This window comes from Petaurus breviceps, unplaced genomic scaffold, assembly GCF_028583685.1.
Source record: "Petaurus breviceps papuanus isolate PSGF00001 unplaced genomic scaffold, PetGlider_PUasm1.0 90919, whole genome shotgun sequence".
Lineage (NCBI taxonomy): Eukaryota > Metazoa > Chordata > Mammalia > Diprotodontia > Petauridae > Petaurus > Petaurus breviceps.
The window spans coordinates 4636093-4654182 of record NW_027187378.1 but is presented as its reverse complement, the minus strand read 5'-3'; the positions used below and the strand labels follow the sequence as shown (position 1 = coordinate 4654182).

At 36.7% G+C, this 18090-nt stretch overlaps 1 protein-coding gene across 1 annotated transcript in view; it reads right to left on the bottom strand.

Annotated features, from left to right (window-relative positions):
• SPTLC3 (serine palmitoyltransferase long chain base subunit 3) overlaps positions 1 to 18090 on the bottom strand; it is a 192712-nt gene that overhangs the window by 35121 nt on the left and 139501 nt on the right. Inside the window, exon 9 of the mRNA XM_069075429.1 lies at positions 17865 to 17991. Within this exon, the coding sequence (XP_068931530.1) occupies positions 17865 to 17991 (127 nt within the window). The remainder of the gene's footprint in view (positions 1 to 17864; positions 17992 to 18090) is intronic.

Below are 18090 nucleotides of genomic sequence, written 5' to 3'. Positions count from 1 at the left end.
TTTCTTGGAGAGGTTTAGAACTTTATCAGTTGTTTTTTTTTCTTTTTTTTTGGGGGGGGGGAAGGAAGGGCAATTGGGGTTAAGTGACTTGCCCAAGGTCACACGGCTAGTTTTGTGTTAAGTGTCTGAGGCTGAATTTGAACTCAGGTCCTCCTGACTCCAGGGCTGGTGCTCTATTCACTGTGCCACCTAGCCACCCCATCAGCTAATTTTTGATGTTAGATCTCCAGCGTTAATAGAGATTTGATGGTCAAACTAATATTTTCATAGACCTTAGTCAGAACCCTATTAGATATGTGCTCCATTACTGTTCAAGAATAAGGACCACATCACCAGCAGATGGCTGCCTCATTGAATGAATTTAAAAAGCATTTATTAAGCACTTACTGTATGCAAAGAACTATGCTTAGCACTAGGGGTATAAAAAGAAAAGCAGAGATGGTTCTTGCTCTTGAGCTCGTATTCTAATGGGGCACTGAAAGTAGAAGTAACAGTGCTTATCCCAAGGCCTTGGGTTCAGGATCCTGGGCTGTGTCCAACCAAGATCTCAGGAGAAATAAGCATTGAAGTGGCAGTGGTGGTTTGGCTTATCTGCCATGAGTTATCTCTTGTTTTTCCTTAAGCATACCTTCAAGTATTGAGGAATGCCCCTGAATATCTAATCCCTAATCTTCCTCTGCTTTTAAATTATTCCCAAATCCTTCAGGGACAGAAGGCAACATAGTATAGTGGTTAGAGACAAGAAGACTGTGTTGAAGAGCTTCCTCTGACACATGCTGACTGTGTGACTCTCATAAGTCACATAACCCCTTAGCGTCCCAAGTTTCTCTGATATTATAAATTTCAGAGCAGTTGCTAAACTGAGTTGGTAGAGGGAGTTTCCTTATGGGAAATTCTGTGAACCCATGAAATTACAGGTTTGAACCAAAAAATAAAAGCCAACAAAAACCAAAACAAAAAATATCTTGAGTCCTTGAAATTCCGTTCTTAGAGAGCAATTCCATTTTGGTTGATATGTCTGTTACTAAAATATTGATGGAAGGTTTAAATCTTAACTTGTTATCAGTTGATCCCCTCAAGGATTATCAGTTCTTCCAAATCTAACTGCCAGCCAAGGAGTAAGATGTGGGCATGGAATATGGAGATATGTGCCTGTGATAGGTTGGAGGTCCAGAGATTTAATCAAATAGTATTTAAGTGCTTGCTGTGTGTCTGGTATTTTGCTAAGTACTGGCATACAAAGAAAGGCAAAAACCAGTTACTGCTCTCAAGGAACTTACAATTTAATGGGGGAGACAACATGCAAACAACTACATATGAAGAAGATACATAAAGGTTAAATTATAAGTAGTCTCAAAGGGAAGGCACCAAGATTAAAGAGAACTAAGAAAGGCTTCTTCTTGCAGAAGATGGGACTTCAGTTAACACTTGAAGGAAGTCAGGGAAGCTATGAGGTATGGATAAGGAGGGAGAGAATTATAATTATGTAGGATAGTAAGCTCAGAGTCAGGGAATAGAGTGGTGTGTACAAGGAACAGCAAGGAGGCCCAGGTCACTGGATCAGAGACTTATGTGGAGGAGAGTGAAGTAAGGTACAAGAAGATTGGAAAGGTAGGAAGGGGCTAGATTATGAAGGGTTTAGGGAGCCACTGTAATTTATTGAATAGGGAGGTGATATGGTCGGATCTGTATTTTAGGAAGATAAATTTACAACTCTTTGGAGGATGGATTGTAGTGGGGAGAGACTTGAAACAGGGAGAACAGCTAGGAGTTCTGTTGTAATAGCCAGAGAGAGGGGAGAGAATTGGTGAAGACAAAGTTGTAATTTAATACACAGCTAGCATCAGATAATCAATGGTTTGTTTTTGGAAAAAAGGAACAACTGTGTTATAAAGGCAAAGGCACAAGATTTGGATTCTAGTTTGAATTCTAGCTGTACCCCTCAACCACTTGCATGACCTTGGGCAAATTACAATTATCCCTTCCATATCACAGCTTTCCCCATCATGGTTTCAATGAGGGTGGGCATAAGAAATTAAATGGGAATTTGGGAGGGGTTGTGGAAGCCACAGATGATATGTGAGGGCCAACAGATGACACAGAGCCTATGACCAAATTACTTAACCCAAATTTTACAATAAGGCACAGTAAACACCCCATAAAAGAAAAAAAAAAAACTTCAGACTTCTTCTCTGGTACAAAGGGAGGGCAAAAAAGATTTTATGTGGATCTTCCAGCTTGCAGGGGTACTGTTCCCTGCAATGTGGAAGCTCTTTGAGTTTTAGTTTCCTTATGTCATTGCTAATGTTCCTTTTAGCTCAGTACTTGAGGGATGATGTTCTCCACTGGAACTTTCTGTTTGATTTTCTTCAGTACATATTTTGACTAAGTAAAAAGAACAGAAATGGAAGGACTACATCTTGATTTTACCACTTATCGGTCCTATTATGGCAAGGAATTAGTCTCTGTGTCTAGTTTTTTATATTCAGGAAAGGGGTAGAATTTTGAGTTTTCTGGATAGGGACAGATTGCATTAAATTGTGAGGTGGAGAAACACTAACTTGATCAAAATATAACTAGTGTCTAGAAATCTCTCTATACATTAACTCTTTTACTTTGCAAATGATGTAGGATTCCAGAAAGTAAACTATCCTGTTCCTGAGATTCTAGGGAATTGTTGATAATACTTCACATTTTTCCCTAGCACTGTCCAGAAAGCTGAAACCAGGGGACCAATGGTATTTTTGTCTTTGGTGGGCACACCGTTCAGATGCATTTACACACTAGCACTAGGCTCCACTGAATTCAGAGCACATGTTGAATTCTTTAATACACAAATCCACCTGCCTTAATATTCACCAGCTGTGTCTTCTAAGGGCCTGCCGAGATAGCAAGTTATCCAACCAGACTTCTCCAAACCAGGGACAGATTTTATTTTTGCTCAGTGGTGCCAGCGTCCGGAGCACTACTGCACTTTTGTCCTTTACTGCTTAACTGAAAATGAGCTAATAATGGGGAAAATATTCTTATTTTCTACAAAAACCATTGTGGAACAGCGACTCCCCCTTCGATATCTAGGAAGTTATGGATGGAATAATTTTCATCTATTCTCTGAATATAACTAATGTGTAATTCCATGTTAGTTATATTCCAACTCATATGGGAGAAACACTACTTTACTTAAAGAGCTGAATTTGTAGTTGTGGAACCAAAGTCCCAAGCCACTTCCTAACTATGATAAGCAAAGTAACTTAACCTATCTGGGCCTCAGTTTCCTAATCTATAATGTGAGGAGACTAGATAGTCCCTTCTCGTTCTAGATAGGATTTTGTCAATTATTATGCTTTGCAACCTATATACCTAGAGGAAATAAGCTTGAAAAAGAAAAAAAAATCTGTATCACTCATGCTGTGAAATGGCATATTATCTTTAGGAAGAGTGGAAGGAGACAGCAAAGGTTCTCTTTTTACTTCACAAAGGCATCTATAAATCCAGTGATGTGCTAGCCCTCTAGTTCTTTGAACTCTTCAAGGCATAATCAAGTGCAGTTTTTATTGAACTGTTATAAAACTATATCCTGAGTTGGTATGAAGCAATAGTGATTTTAAGTAGAGGGGCAAAATGGGGAAGATAGAAGTGGTTGCTGTCATTTTATGAGTGTCATGTAAAGCCAGGTATCTATGCCCTTGTCACTACAATTTAGCTCATTAGCTGTGTGTTTGCCAAATAACCTGAATCAGTGCTGCATGGAAATGGGCATAAGGTAGTGAGGCCATGCCTCAACTGCTGACCCCCCAATCAAATACAGTACTGTAGAGAACATATTTACTACACACAACAGGTTATTAATCACAGGATGTGTCAGTCTCTCAGCTGAAAGCCAGCAGTGCATATCTCTCTCCATCTGTTATATATTAGATATTGCTGAAATGCCAATGATCTGAAACCATTTAGGAAGGGGCAATGCATGCCCTCCCTTCTTATCTTTCTCTCCTTCTTCCCTCCCCTCCTTCTTTTCTTTTGCTTAGTTGTCTGTCTCTGTTTATAGTTGGTGACTGATTTCCAGGTGGAAACATTAGGCAGGTTCTTCCCTATTTTGCTAGAGGGTTAGAATACATGTTGAGATATGCAGACAGTGCATGAAGAATATGATATATATATTTTATGGGTTAATGGACCCACTCACTAAAGGGTTTCAAAGTAATGAACCTAAAAACTAAAACTCATGGTTGTATAGCACTTTATAATTTACATAATACTTCAGTATTTTAATAAAGTTGTAGCACACCTGCAGTTTCATTGGGAAAGAGATTCTGGTGTGGAAACTCCCTTCACTGATGCAGATGAGCACCTATGCCACAATTTATAAACTAAAACTCATGGTTGTATAGCACTTTATAATTTACATAATACTTCAGTATTTTAATAAAGTTGTAGCACACCTGCAGTTTCATTGGGAAAGAGATTCTGGTGTGGAAACTCCCTTCACTGATGCAGATGAGCACCTATGCCACAATTTATATAGTCTTAGAGCAGGGCTTTTTAACTTTTTTTTTCATTTTGGCCCTGGACCCCTTTTGCAGTCTGTTGGAACCTGTGGACCCTGCCTTAGAATAGTAGTTTACAATGCATAAAATAAAAATATATAAAGTTACAAAGGAAACCAATTATATTGAAATACAACTATCGAAATATTTTTTTAAAAGTTCACAGACCTTCAGTGAAGGTTAGATGCCTTGTCCAGGGACATTTAGCCAGTGTGCATCAATTAGCCCATTTCCTTAAAGCTGCTAAATGGGATTTCTGGTTCTTTCAAACCTACATTTTAGAAAATGTCTCATTTGAAACTACGGCAAGGCAGATATTCTTGTTTTACAGATAAGAAAACTGAAGGTCAGAGAAACAAAGGGTTTGTATGATGTCCTGGAATGATGTGGCAGAGGCAGGTAGGAGCCCAACATTCTGTGCCTATGGCCTCCCCATGGGGTCCTGGTCTCTCCGGGGACCCCACTGCTCATCTGTGTGTAGGAAAAAATGTCAGCTAAGTTTGTGTTTGTATCCTGACTACAGTGGAAGGAGTTTCAGATTCTGCTCTTTCCTACCTGGAACAAATCATTTAACTTCTTTCTGTTTTAGTTTTTTTTTTTCCTCAACACCATAAGAGGGTTGTACTAAATGACCTCTCAGGTACCCTCTAGCTCTAAATCTAAGATTATGGATATGTGCACCACCCGAAAATGGACATACATGTTTTATGCATGAATTTCTGTGAACATACATGGTGATTCCCTTTAAAGCAATGAAGTAGACATATAATGTATAGTTAGCATATGGCCTTCTTTTGTCTTTGGTTTTCACTTTTTCTTTCTATTAGTTCCCCGGTAGATTATAACTCTTAAAGAGATTAAATAGAATAATTTAAAAATTGTATTCATCATTAACATGAATAGAAATGTTTTCCAGACGCTAGACTCCAAAATTAATGCTGCATCAAAGGCAAGCAATATTTCATTTGAGAAATTTGTGATTTTTATCCCACATAAAGAAGAGTGAAAAAAATTTCTGTTTGAGAGTTAATTGCTGTCACTTAGAACACTGTAGTTTTGGAGCCCTTAATATCTTTACTTAGTTGCTCTAGCTTTTAAACCTATCAAATTTAAAACCTATCAGACCCAAGCATAAAAATGTTTGCCCTATAGGGTGGCCAGGTGGCGCAGTGAGTAAGAGCGCCAGCCCTGGTGCCGGGAGACCTGGGATCGGTTCTGGCCTCAGATAATTGGCACCCACACAAAATAACTGGCTGTGTAACCTTGAGCAAGTTACCTAACCCCAATTGCTTTTAAAAAAAAAAATGTTTGCCCTATTCTAACTAACAGAGAAGAGGTTCAAGGTCACACCTGGAAAGTGCTAGTGCCACTTTCTTCAATTCAGTCTTGGGCCAGAAAACATTTCAATATCTCACCTTCTAATTTCTGGAGAAAATTGTATAAACTCATTCATTCAGTAAGAATTTATTGAATGTCTATGATGCTGTGGTCAGAGCTAAGAAGACTACCAATATTCCTTACCCTGAAAAGTTCCTGTACCACTGAAATTACCGATTCGGTCTCTATTTTTATTTCTATATACAAATGCACTCAAACACATATGAATAACTAATTAATGTGGAATGGAATAAATATGAACAAGATAATTAGTACAAATGGGTATAACTTATTTAAAGATTGGCAAATTATTCAATCCTATATATTTTAACTTGTATAATTTTCTTTATCTTAAGCCATTTTGACAGCTGGTAAAGAAAGAAAAAATACTAGGTCATAAATTAATCAGCAGATTTAGTGAAGACCATTCAGAGTTTTCTAAACTCCTTTTCATAACAAATGATTTTTCCTTTAAATAGGAGAGTATCTATCTATACCTGTGTTCTCATCATTGAACTTCTAGTGTGGAAACCACCACTGCCAGTGCAAAGGTAGATCAGAAACTCTTGGTAATGTTTAATTTGAGAGAGTTACCTGGGGCATTGGGAGGTTATGTGACTTGCCTTGATGATTCAGCTAGTGTTAGAGGAAGGCATGAATCCAGGGTGTTTTTGACTTTGACAATTCTTTAACCATTATGCCCTGGTGGCAGTTCAATAGAGAATTAAGTTAAAAACCCATAGGTAAGTCTAAGGTGTAAAATTCCATTAAGATTTTAGGGACACTGTATTTTGATAGCCAAAAATATGTCTTAAAAGGAATGATAGCTCAAGCAAACAGAGAATTAAAAATTAGATTAGCTAGTTAAAGTAATATTAAGTCAGAGACATATCTTTTGTAGTGACCTAGAAATATAGTTTCTAATTTTACTTCTTTAATCTGTGATCCTGGGCTCAGAATTAAATCCTAAGTATTCATTTGTGACTGATTACCCTCAGAGCACAGTGCTGAGAGCAAATTCAGTTTTGTGTTTTCTATGGGCCTATTTAGATCCTTGGCTAGGAATTGCACCCTTAATCCATTAATCAACCACTGGGTTGATGGTAAATGAGCATAAATGAGTAAGAGAGTATGGATGACATAAATCAAGAAACTCCATATGCATTGGATGGTGCATAATGTAAACCTGTGAACTCCTCACTACAGTTATCAGTACATGTCCTACTAATGGCTGGTGAAGTAAAATCATCTTTTTACTCCAAAGACATCTTCCTTCTGTTTCTTATAGAATTATATTTAGACAGGAATCTTCTTTTTGTAACATGAAGGTGAGAGGCCATAAGGCAACTGGTGGCTACTATTAAGAGCTATAGTGTCAGCCCCTAAGAGACCTCAGAACTAGAGGCAGCAAATCTGCCTTAAGCCAGAATGAATTTATCTTCTTTATATTCTTATCTTCTCTTTTATCCTTTTCCAGGTTAAGTATTTACAAAGCTAATAGGGAGCAATTGAAAACAAGGCTGCCTGGGTTCTGGCCCAAACAGACTATTTTTGCTTGCTGGTGTTTGTTGCTTGTTTCCAACAGGAAGTCTGCATCTTTGACAGAGATTTGGAACCATTTGGAAAAGCAATGAAAGCAAGGAGTCAAGGATATTGGATTTTAATTTACTTCTACTTTTCATTCATTGTATGGTATGAAGGAAATCTCTTCTTTCTAATGTTTCAATATATCAGTCTTCTGTAAACATTGTTTTAGATGTGAGTTTCTCAAGGGGAAAGGACTATCTTTTGCCATTCTTTGTATCCGTAGCATTTAAGTAGGCCCTTAATAAATGCTTATTGACTGATTGATATTACATATATTTATGTAATGTTATGTCTAGAATGTACATGGAGTTTCTCGATTGAGGACCATAAATGCAAAGTGTCATCAAATGAAATAAAAATCTAAAATACCATTTGAATACCAAATACTCCACCATTATTTATTTAGAAATATAGAGTGGTATGAGCTTTTAGAATTAGCTATTGCCCAGATCATATTGATTAGAAAACAGTTCAGATACATGGTGTCTAGTCCAGACAGAGGAATGAAGCAATTAAATTGAATGTTAATTTAAATAAATAATTTATTTTGCTCAGTTAACTAGACATTGCCAAGTGACAGTATTGTCTTACCTTAACTGAGTTGCTTTGTTCTTTAGTTGATATGGATCTAACTTGAGATGTAGTGATATTGCCATATCAGTCTTTAGTCAAAGAACAATTAAAGTAATTATAAATGTTAGTGACATTTAACACCATGCAGGTGTATTTTTGTTCCCAGATTGATTATGGAAGAAATTTATTATCAGTTCCTATTAACTCATTCATTCATGCATGTATGCATTTGTTTACTTACCAAGTTCTTTACTGAATTCTGTTGGAAATTTTTCGGTCAGTATTATTAATGATAGTCACCTGTAATTTTTTTTCTGGTAAGATATTTTATTTCTCAGTTTTTGAGAACAATGCAAATATAGGTACTAATTGTTCTTCAAAACTTTGATAGAATTTTGCTGTGAACCCATCAGGACTAGGAGTTTTTTTTTTTTTCTGATTTGGGTTTCATTTTCTGATATTGGGTTATTTAAGATCTCTAGTCTTCTAATAGTTTGGTATTTTATATTCTTGAAGGTATTCTGCTGTTTCTTTTGTGTTCTCAATTTTACTAACATATAAGTACATAATATTCTCTGATTTAATTTCTTCTGTTTTTGTTGTTATTTCACCTTACTCATTTGTTATTTTACTTATTTTATTTTCCCCTTTCTTTTTAAAAATCAGGTTAGCTAAAAGTTTTATCAATTTTATTAGTGTTTTCAAAGAACTAACTTTTAGTTTTATTTATCATTTTAATTTTTTGTTTCTATTTTATCTCTTTTGCTTTCAATTTTTAAAGTGATTAACATCTTTTGTGCTTATTTCAGGTGTCTTTCTAATTTTCAAAAATACATATTCCTTGATCCTTTCTTTTTCAATTTTATCAATGTATGTTTGTAGAGATGTAATTTTCTCCTTGAGGATTGCTTTAGGTACATCCCAAAAATTTTGTTATGTTGTTTTATCATTAGTTTCACATAATTTTTGTTTCTATAATTTGTTCTTTGACCCACTTATTATTTAGGATTTCATTTTAAGTTCTCCATTTGGGCCTCTGCCTTTTGTTTGTGGTCCCTGAAATTATTACTGTCTTTATTTCAGTATGGTTTATATTATTGAGTATGTATTTTTTTTTTACTTATGGTTAAGCTCAAATTTGTAGGGTAGTTCATCCTGGAATGCATCCTGAGTTCCATTGCTCTTTGGAACATATTATTCCATTTTCCTGCAGATCTGGAAAGTCTTGTGTTATTCAAATTTCCTTTCCTTTGTATGTTAAGGTCTTTCCTGGTTGCTTGCAGAATTTTTTTTTTCTGAATTAAATTTTTAAATTTAACCACTGTATGTTTTGGAATTTGTAGCCATGAGTTTTTATTTTTCCTGAAGATAATCTATAAATTCTTTGTTTGGTTTTTCATTTTCTGTGTTCAGAAGTTCTAGGGACATTTCTTGTATTATTTCTTATGTTATAGTGTTCAGGTTTTTTGACTTGTATTCTTCTGGGAGAACTGTAATCCTTAGATTGTCTCTCAGTGTTCTTTCTATGCTATCAGTGTTTTGCTTGAAGAGAGTGCATTTTCTTTCATTACTGTTTTTTGCTCCTCTTCTAGGTTGGCCATTTCCACGTATTTGCATTTCTAATCAGTTGTTTTCTCTTTTGTTTCTTTGGTGAGACATCATCACAGATCCCAGTTTTTCTATTCTGTCAGTTATTTTTGCTGTCAGGCCATACATTCTGCTCTCACAATTTTCATTTCTCCTTAAATTCACTCAGGAACAGTGTGTTAAATAAGCTTTCATGCTCTCCTCAAAATCTGCAGGCTCCTCAATCTCATCAAATGTTGAGTTGTTTCCCCTTATTTTGTAGTGTTTATTTGTAAATGCATGTACTTGTTTATTAGATTTGGATGCCTATTTCCTTCTACTATTAGGATTTTCCCTTTTGATTTATCTGCTGATGTTCGAGGTTTTTGAGTTTTCTTCCTCTTGGGATCCTTGGTAATTTCAATCTTTTCCCACCCATATTTTCTATTTTTGCTCCTTTCTGACTCCCTCTTCTCCAATAATGGTTTCCTTGGAGATTGGATCTCAAAGTGTCTCATCTTTCCCTCACACTGGACAAAATCATTGTTCAATAGCCTAGGTGATTTGAGGCTAGGGGGTGGGGGTGAGGTAGGGGGGTGATATATAATTGGTCATAGTTGGATGCTTGGTTCTTTCTTTCAGGTTTACTGGAATGTTACATAGCACCTCCATACATGCTATCCTATTCTCTCTGTTCCTCAGTTCTCTGACCCAGTATTTCAGACGGCTGCCACTCTAGGGGTGATTTCTGTCATGTGGAGTTTGGATCTTCAAGGCTCTAAGAGGAGTGGGGGGCGGCGTTAGAGTGTGGGGTTGAGTTATATTTCAAACCCAGACACATTATCTTACCCCTTTCTCTTTGTTTCTCATCTCCTTTGATTAAATCTTTTGCAACACAAAATGCTGAAATGCTGCCATGGTGCTGACCAAGGCCCCAGAAAACTTCTGCAGCCTAGAGCCCAGATCTCCAAAGGAAAGAAGGAAGGTAGACTGAGATATGGGGTTAGTTATTATTGTAAGCCCATTTCTGATTGACTAGTGCAGCCTTGCTGCTGGTAGTGTGATGGGAGAGAGGGTACTGAGTGAGCTCAAGTTAGGCAATAATTAATTTTTTTTAAGAGTTCTTGACCTCTAGGTATCCTAGATCAGTGGTGTCAAATTCATATAGAAATAGGGGCCATTAAAACTGTACATAAGGATCCCTGTAGGTCACATATTGACTTAGAAAACTGGATATTAACATTATCTGTGATTTGTTATATTTTTATTTATTTTGTTAAATATTTCCCATAGTTCTGCATAGGCTGTGTGTTTGACCCCCTCTTTCCCAGGTTTTGGAGATAGCAGAAATAGATTTATGTTTGATGTTTAATTTCTATTTTGGAGAGGTTTGAGAAGTCATGAAGATAGGAGAAAATGTCTAGTCCTGTATCATGTTGATCATGTGACCCCTACTCATCAAGCATTTTTAAAGACCTTTTTGTCATACTATTTGTCATACTCTATACTGGAGAAGATACAACGTTTAGATAAGACATTGTTACTTTCCTTATGGATTATAGTTAATTAAGGAGATAAGAGGCAAGCACAGATAATTGTAGTTCAGTAGATGTAATTTCATAAATGTAGACACTTCTTTTAACAGTGTTGTTCACAGCTCATTTTTGCCTGTTTTTCCTTTGTGGTTCTCATTCATGTTTTCCCATAAATCCTCTTTATTTACCTGCTGTGTGGAAGATATATCTTTAGGTCTTTTAAAGTTCCACAGATACCAATGTAGCAACTCAAGTTGTCCATACGCCTTTTTTTTCCTTGTATTTGCTACATGTTTAGTAGAAGTTCCAGAAAGGTAGATTTATACTTCCTGGCAAAGAACTTTCTAATGAGAGCTGTCCAAAAGTGAAATGAGCTGCCTTACAAGATGCCCCATCACAGTGTCTTCAAGCAGAGTCTGAATGATCACTTACCAGGTTTACTGTAGGTTAGAGTCATGCTTAGGGATTTTATCACTAACATCCTTTCCAACTCTGAAATTCTATGATTCTATGTTATGATTGTGGAAAATTTGAACTGGGTGGTATTTTATCTGTTCTGTATTGTCTTTATGTTTAAAAAATGATTTGAAATTATTTCTTAACAGATGGGAAAATGTTTTTCTCATCCAATTACAGTTGAAAACTGAAAAAATAATTACAGAAAACAAATTCCCTTTGAGTAGAAACAAGAAATATAATAGTCTCCTAGAATGTGTTTGCTGAGGGAAGTATATTAGAGAAGGCCCACATATTAGTTTTACCCAAATATTATATCTTATGTAAAGTAGCTTTATTATTAATGGTAGGCTCCAAAATTAACCAAATGTGGGCAAAAAAATTAGTATGGGGGTGGCCAGGTGGCTCAGCGAGTAAGAGCACCGGCTCCAGTGTCGGGATGACCTGGATCAAATCTGGGCTCAGATACTCAGCACCATACCCAGAAATAACTGGCCATGTAACCTTGAGCAAGTTACTTAACCCTGATTGCTTTAAAAAAAAATTAGTATGACCACACATCTTTATTGAGCTATATGATGCTGCCAAGAGGATCAGTGATCAAAAAGGGAAATAGTGAGGTGAAATAAAAGGTTTCATTGATAAATTTAAGGGTAAGCTCTCAAATAGGGCCCTTCCTGTTAATCTGCTAAGGCATTATGCTGTTTATAAGCAGTATTGAAAGGCAGAATTTAACAAGTTCACCACAGATGGAATAGCCTGCATACTAACTGAAGTCATTCAGTAAATAAAAATCAGAAAGGGTTAGTCTAAGGAGGCCCTCTGTTGGTGGACTTTTTTATTATACATCTCAGTGCACAGAGCAGCATCATTTCAGTCTATCGGAAGAAAAAGAAAAAGAGAACCTGCTCCACAAAGAGTTCCTTTTGTCCAAGGAATTATTGACAGTATTTAACTTCACCTTTCAAATTAAATTCTGCCATTCTTTTCCTCTTAGTCTTCTGGCTAAATTCTTCAAAGAGCTTTATACCTCCTGCTTGGCTCATCTGCATAAGTAACTTAATTCAGTGCACAGAATCACAGAATTCCAGAGATGGAAGTACAATAGTAGCCACTTAATCCAACCTATATTTGAGAATTACCTTTACTGCATATCTAAGTAATCATCTAACCTCTGCTTGAAGATTCCCAGTGAAGGGAGATCCAACACCTTACAAGGAATCCCGTTCTCCTTATGGAGAGATCCAATATTAGGAAATTTTTCCTTATAGTAACCTTAAACTTGCCACTTTCAACTACTACCTCTTTTTCTGTCCTCCAGCACCAAGCAGAACAAGTCTAATCCCTCTTACATTTGACAGCCCTTCAAGTCCTTAGACATTTTAATATCCTTTTAAATCTTCTTTTCTCCATTTTCTTTAGTCAGTTCTCATATGACATGAGCTTTGAAGTCTTTCACTTTGCTAGCTCCCCTATGAATACTCCCTGACAAATATCTTCTTAGAATGTGTGCCCCAAACAGAATATAGTACCCCAGATGTGCCATTTACTATCTGGGTGACCCTGGACAAGTCTGTTAGTTTCTTAGAACCTCAGTTTCTCTCTTTTGTAAAGTGAAGGTGTAGATGATCTCTGAGGACCCTTTTACCTTTAATCAAGGTTTAATTTACCTTGATCTCCATTTAATTTAGGATCTTATGGTCTGCCTAGGGCAGGGGACAGTGGGGCTGTCACTGCATATTATAGACATATGCAGTATCCATGTTGTAACACATGGAATGTTGATTGAAAAAGACAATATCAATATTGAGTGGATCAAGGAAGACTTCATGAGGGAAGGGGCACCGAATTTAAGTCTCTAAGGAAGATGAGAGATGTTGATGAGATAGGAGTGTATTTGAGGCATGGGATCAGCTTATGGGAATGAATCATATTTGGAGTTGAAGTTTCCCATTCTAAGAACAACAAGTTGTTCAGATTGGTTTTAATATAGAGTTCATGAAGGAGAGTAGTAGGAAACAAGACTGGAAAAGGAAGGAGGAGTCAGAGCATGGAAGACTTAGAAATTAGTATTTGTTATATAGACAGTAGGGAGCCACTGGATAGTTTTGAACGTAGGAGTGATATAATTAGACCTGTGCTTTTAGGAGAATTATTTGGTCAGCTGTATAAAAAGTGGTTTAGGTAGAGGAAAAGTCATAAGTAAGAACACCAATTAAGAGGCTATCAGAATAATTCATATAAGAAAGGGGATATGAGCTCACACTAGGATGGTAGCTACTTGAAGGCAAGGGGTCAATTATGAAAGATTTTGAATTAGAATTGACAAAATTTGACAATTGATTAGACATGAGAAGTGAACAAGAAGAAAGATTAAAGGTTTACTCTGGAGTTGGTAGTAACTCGTGTTGACTGATAGGCTAATGAGCCCTCAAGAGGGATAGGGAGAAGTTTGAACTGACAGTTTTAAGGAGGGTTAGGGGAAGAAAATGAATTTTTTCCAGTGCTTTATCACAGTGCTGTCCTGTAGTAAGTGCTTCTTAAAAGACTTGAGTTGTTTGGGGCATGTCAAATTTGAAATGCATATGCTACATTCTAGTGGAGACATCCATCAGACATCTCTCACAAAATCTCTTGATGGTGTTTAACTAGAGTTCAGGAGAGAAATTGGGGTTGGCTATATAGACTTGGGATTATCTATATAGAGATAATTAAACCCAAGTGGTGATTAGAGCTTCAGCAAAGAGTATGTGGAGACAGAAGGGAAGAGGGTCCAAGAAAGAACCCTAGTTATCACCTTTATTGTAGAGTTAGGAGATGGATGTTGAGACAGCAAGGGAGACTGAAGAGTAGTCATATAGGAGATAGATAGAGAAATCATTTTTTTTTTGTGGAAAGAGTATTTAGAAAGATGGGTGGTCAACAGTACCAAAAGCTGCAGAAAGGTAGTGAAGGTCATGGAGTATGCATCCCCCAAAATCATGAGATTTAGCAGTTAAGAGGTCATTGGTAACCTTGGAAGGAAGTTTTCTTAAAAAAGATAAGGTAATAGAGGTTGACTTTGGCAAGAAGGTTCATCTCTTCTTTAGAGACAGGAGTCAAGGCAGAGAGGATGGGTGATAGTATAGATAGATTTAAGTTATAGAGTAGGGCAAATGAGGGATGTTATAGTACATGATACATATTTTCTCATTAAATTAGGAATTGAAGACTTCTGATGACAGAGGGGGTGGTAGGAATTGGAGAGATTGAAGAAAGGAGGCTAAGAACACCTACTGATGGGACTAGGAGAGATGGTCAAGTGGAAGATTTAGGGCAATTAGAAAAGCTTTACTTGAATGTACGTAATTGAGGCAAAATTACATTTTTTCTTGGCTTTGCCTTAATTTTCATGTTGCTTTATGGATGGAGAAAAAGTACTTTCAAATACAACTTATTTGCAGCTTTTTTACTTTTGGAGGTAGGTTACATTTTGAATAAACCTTAACTTCATGCCTCAACCTTGGTAATAAATGAGGCGGCTGATGAATGATTAGGATAGGGGTGGGGAACCAGCGGCCTTGAGGCCACATGTTTGGTCTTCTAGGTCCTTGGGTGTGGCCTGTTGATTGAGTTCAAGTTTTACAGAACAAATCTTTTTATTTAGGGAATTTGTTCTGTAAAGTGTCGATTCAGTCAAAGGGCTGCACTTGAGAACCTAGAGGACAGCATGTGGCCTCAAAGTCCACAGGTTCCCCTTTGTATTTACATGCTTAATCCAGGTTTTCAGTCCTTCAGGACCAAAGAGAGACTATATGAATTTTGGTCCCATCAGAAAACACAGTAGACTTAGTAAAGAAACAGGATGGAGTAGGGGATGGAGAGTAGGGTTATTTGATAGTGTAAGGGAACAGTTCAAACAACAAGTACTTATTAAGTGCTTATTATATGCTAGGCACTGGTGATACAAATACAAAGAATGTAACAATCACTTTTGAAAAATAATTTACATTTTAATGGGGCAAAGACTCTGAGATGGGAAATGGGCAATAAGAATAGCACTGTTTGTGAGTGATAGGCCTGTTGGCTAAATGGAAAAGTGTGGGAATGAGGAGATGGAGTACAATAAATTTGCAAAGGGATGGCTAGGTGGCCCAGTGAATAGAGCACCAGCCCTGGAGTCAGGAGGATCTGAGTTCAAATTTGACCTCAGACACTTAACACCTTGGGCAAGTCACTTAACCCCAATTGCCCTACCTTCCCCTCTCCAAAAAAGAAAAAAGAAAAAAATCTGCAAAAATTGATTGGGTCCAGATTGTGAATTGCTTTAAAAACAAACAGAGGAATTTGTATTTTTTTCTAGAGACAACAGGGAGTCCCTGGATTTGATTAATGAAGGGGAGTGACATGGTTAGATCTGCATTTTAAGGAAAATCATTTTGAGAACGATAAACTAGATTTTGAAGATAGTTGAGGCAGGGAAACCAATTAGGAAGCCATAATAATATTCTAGAGACGGTGAGAGCCTGATCTAAAGTGGTGGTTATATGAAATGGGTCAAATGTGAGAGATGCTGAGGAATTAGAAATGGCAAAATTTGGTAACTGACAGAATAAGGAGGATGAAGAAGAGTGAAGAGTTTATGAATTAAGGAGACTTGAAGAACGGTGGTAGCCTTAGACAAAACAGGGAAGTTTGGAAGAAGCATAGGTATTGGAAGATAGCTAATTCTATTTTGGATATTTTGAGTTTGATATGTCTTTGGGAAATCTAGTTTGAGTTGGTATGAAGAACTGAATAATTGAATCATGGGGACTATACTCATGCTTGATGCAAAGGCTTGATCTTTGTTCTGTTTTTCTGTCATTTCATTTAGTTCTAGCTGGCATATGAAATTGCACCTTATGAGATTTCATTGGAGGAAAAAACAATTTTTTGATTTATATCTAATGAACATATATTTATTAAGCTCTCACTATGCTTGAACTGGGGGTGGTGAGGAAGATGCAAAATAGATATGAGACAGGGACCCTGTCCTCAAGGAATTATTATCTTGCATGCTCTTAGAGGCCACCCAACATTTGTTAGGATGAAAAATCAAGTCTTCTCTCTGGGTTCATTTAACTCTGTAAAGTATTATACACAGTAGATGAAAAAGGAATTACAGTGCATATGTTCTACATTGTTTGTCTGCAGTCCCCTTGTCTATGCATTAACTCCTCACCAGCCTAGCTTTGGAGTGAAGGGTGGCTGTTTTTGCATAAACACTGTCATTTTAGTGGCACTGCTATTTCATCTTTGAACCATGGCATCAAAGAAACATTGACCTTATTCTTGTTGCTTGCCTGTCTTTGAAGCGGATGGCTTTGCATTGCAGATTAAAGTGAAGACATTCATCAAGAAACAGATCTGGCAAATCACTCCCCAAACTCAGGATGGAACAAAGCTTTTCAGGCTTCGATTACAGTTGCACAGCAGAGTGAGCCAAAGATGAAGGCTTTAATGCTAGTCTCCTCAGATCCCTTAAGATAGCAATAGTGGGGCAATAGTGTGGGCCTTTTAGTTTGGGGGTAACTGTAACCTGTAAGTTAGTTACTTAGTTTTTCTAGGCAGAAAAGAGAAAGTAATGGAAAATTTCCCAACCTATGTTCTTCATTCCTCACTTCAGTTTAAATAAAGCCGACATTTGGAAAAAATAGGTCCTCACAATAATGTACTATGCACATTTGGTTACTTCAAATGAAAGCCTTAGTAGAGCAGTAGCTTTAACAGGCCAAATAAATCATAAATTTCATGTTTACTATATCATTGTATTTTTCTTCTGTGACTATTGATCACTCTTTTAAAAATAGTAACTCTTCCTGTGTGCTATATTTCTCCCTGGGGCTTAATAAAAATCAGGCAACATGGAGTTGCATCTTAAGAGAGAAAAGTAACCAACAGATATGCCATATTTAAGAAACAAGTAATATAAGAACTAGTATAAAAATAAAATTAAAATACCCTAAATTTGTATAGCAAATTCAAATGGGATTATTTGCCCTAGATTTGTTAAATTGGTATCTTATACAGTTCGTTTAAAATATTCTGATTTACAGAAACTCATATAAAATATTTCATAAAAAAGTACAAATAAAATACTGGTATGTATTCTACATGCTTGAACTTTGGCCAGGCACAAGAAAGGCAGAAATAGCCCTGGGAAGCAGAGTAAATATGATCTATTGTACATTTGTTGTCTTACCATTTGTTGTTCCGTCTAGTCCCATGAGACATTTCATAGACCTGATTATTTGCTCAGCTATAGGTGCAGACATAGATGTAGCATAAACAGCACTATGTGAATAAACTCTTAAATAATCCACCAGGTCCTGAAATAAAGTAAAAAAAGAAAACCAAAATACAAATCTAAACTTTAGGGTGTGTGTGTGTGTGTGTGTGTGTGTGTGTGTGTGTGTGTGTGTGTGTGT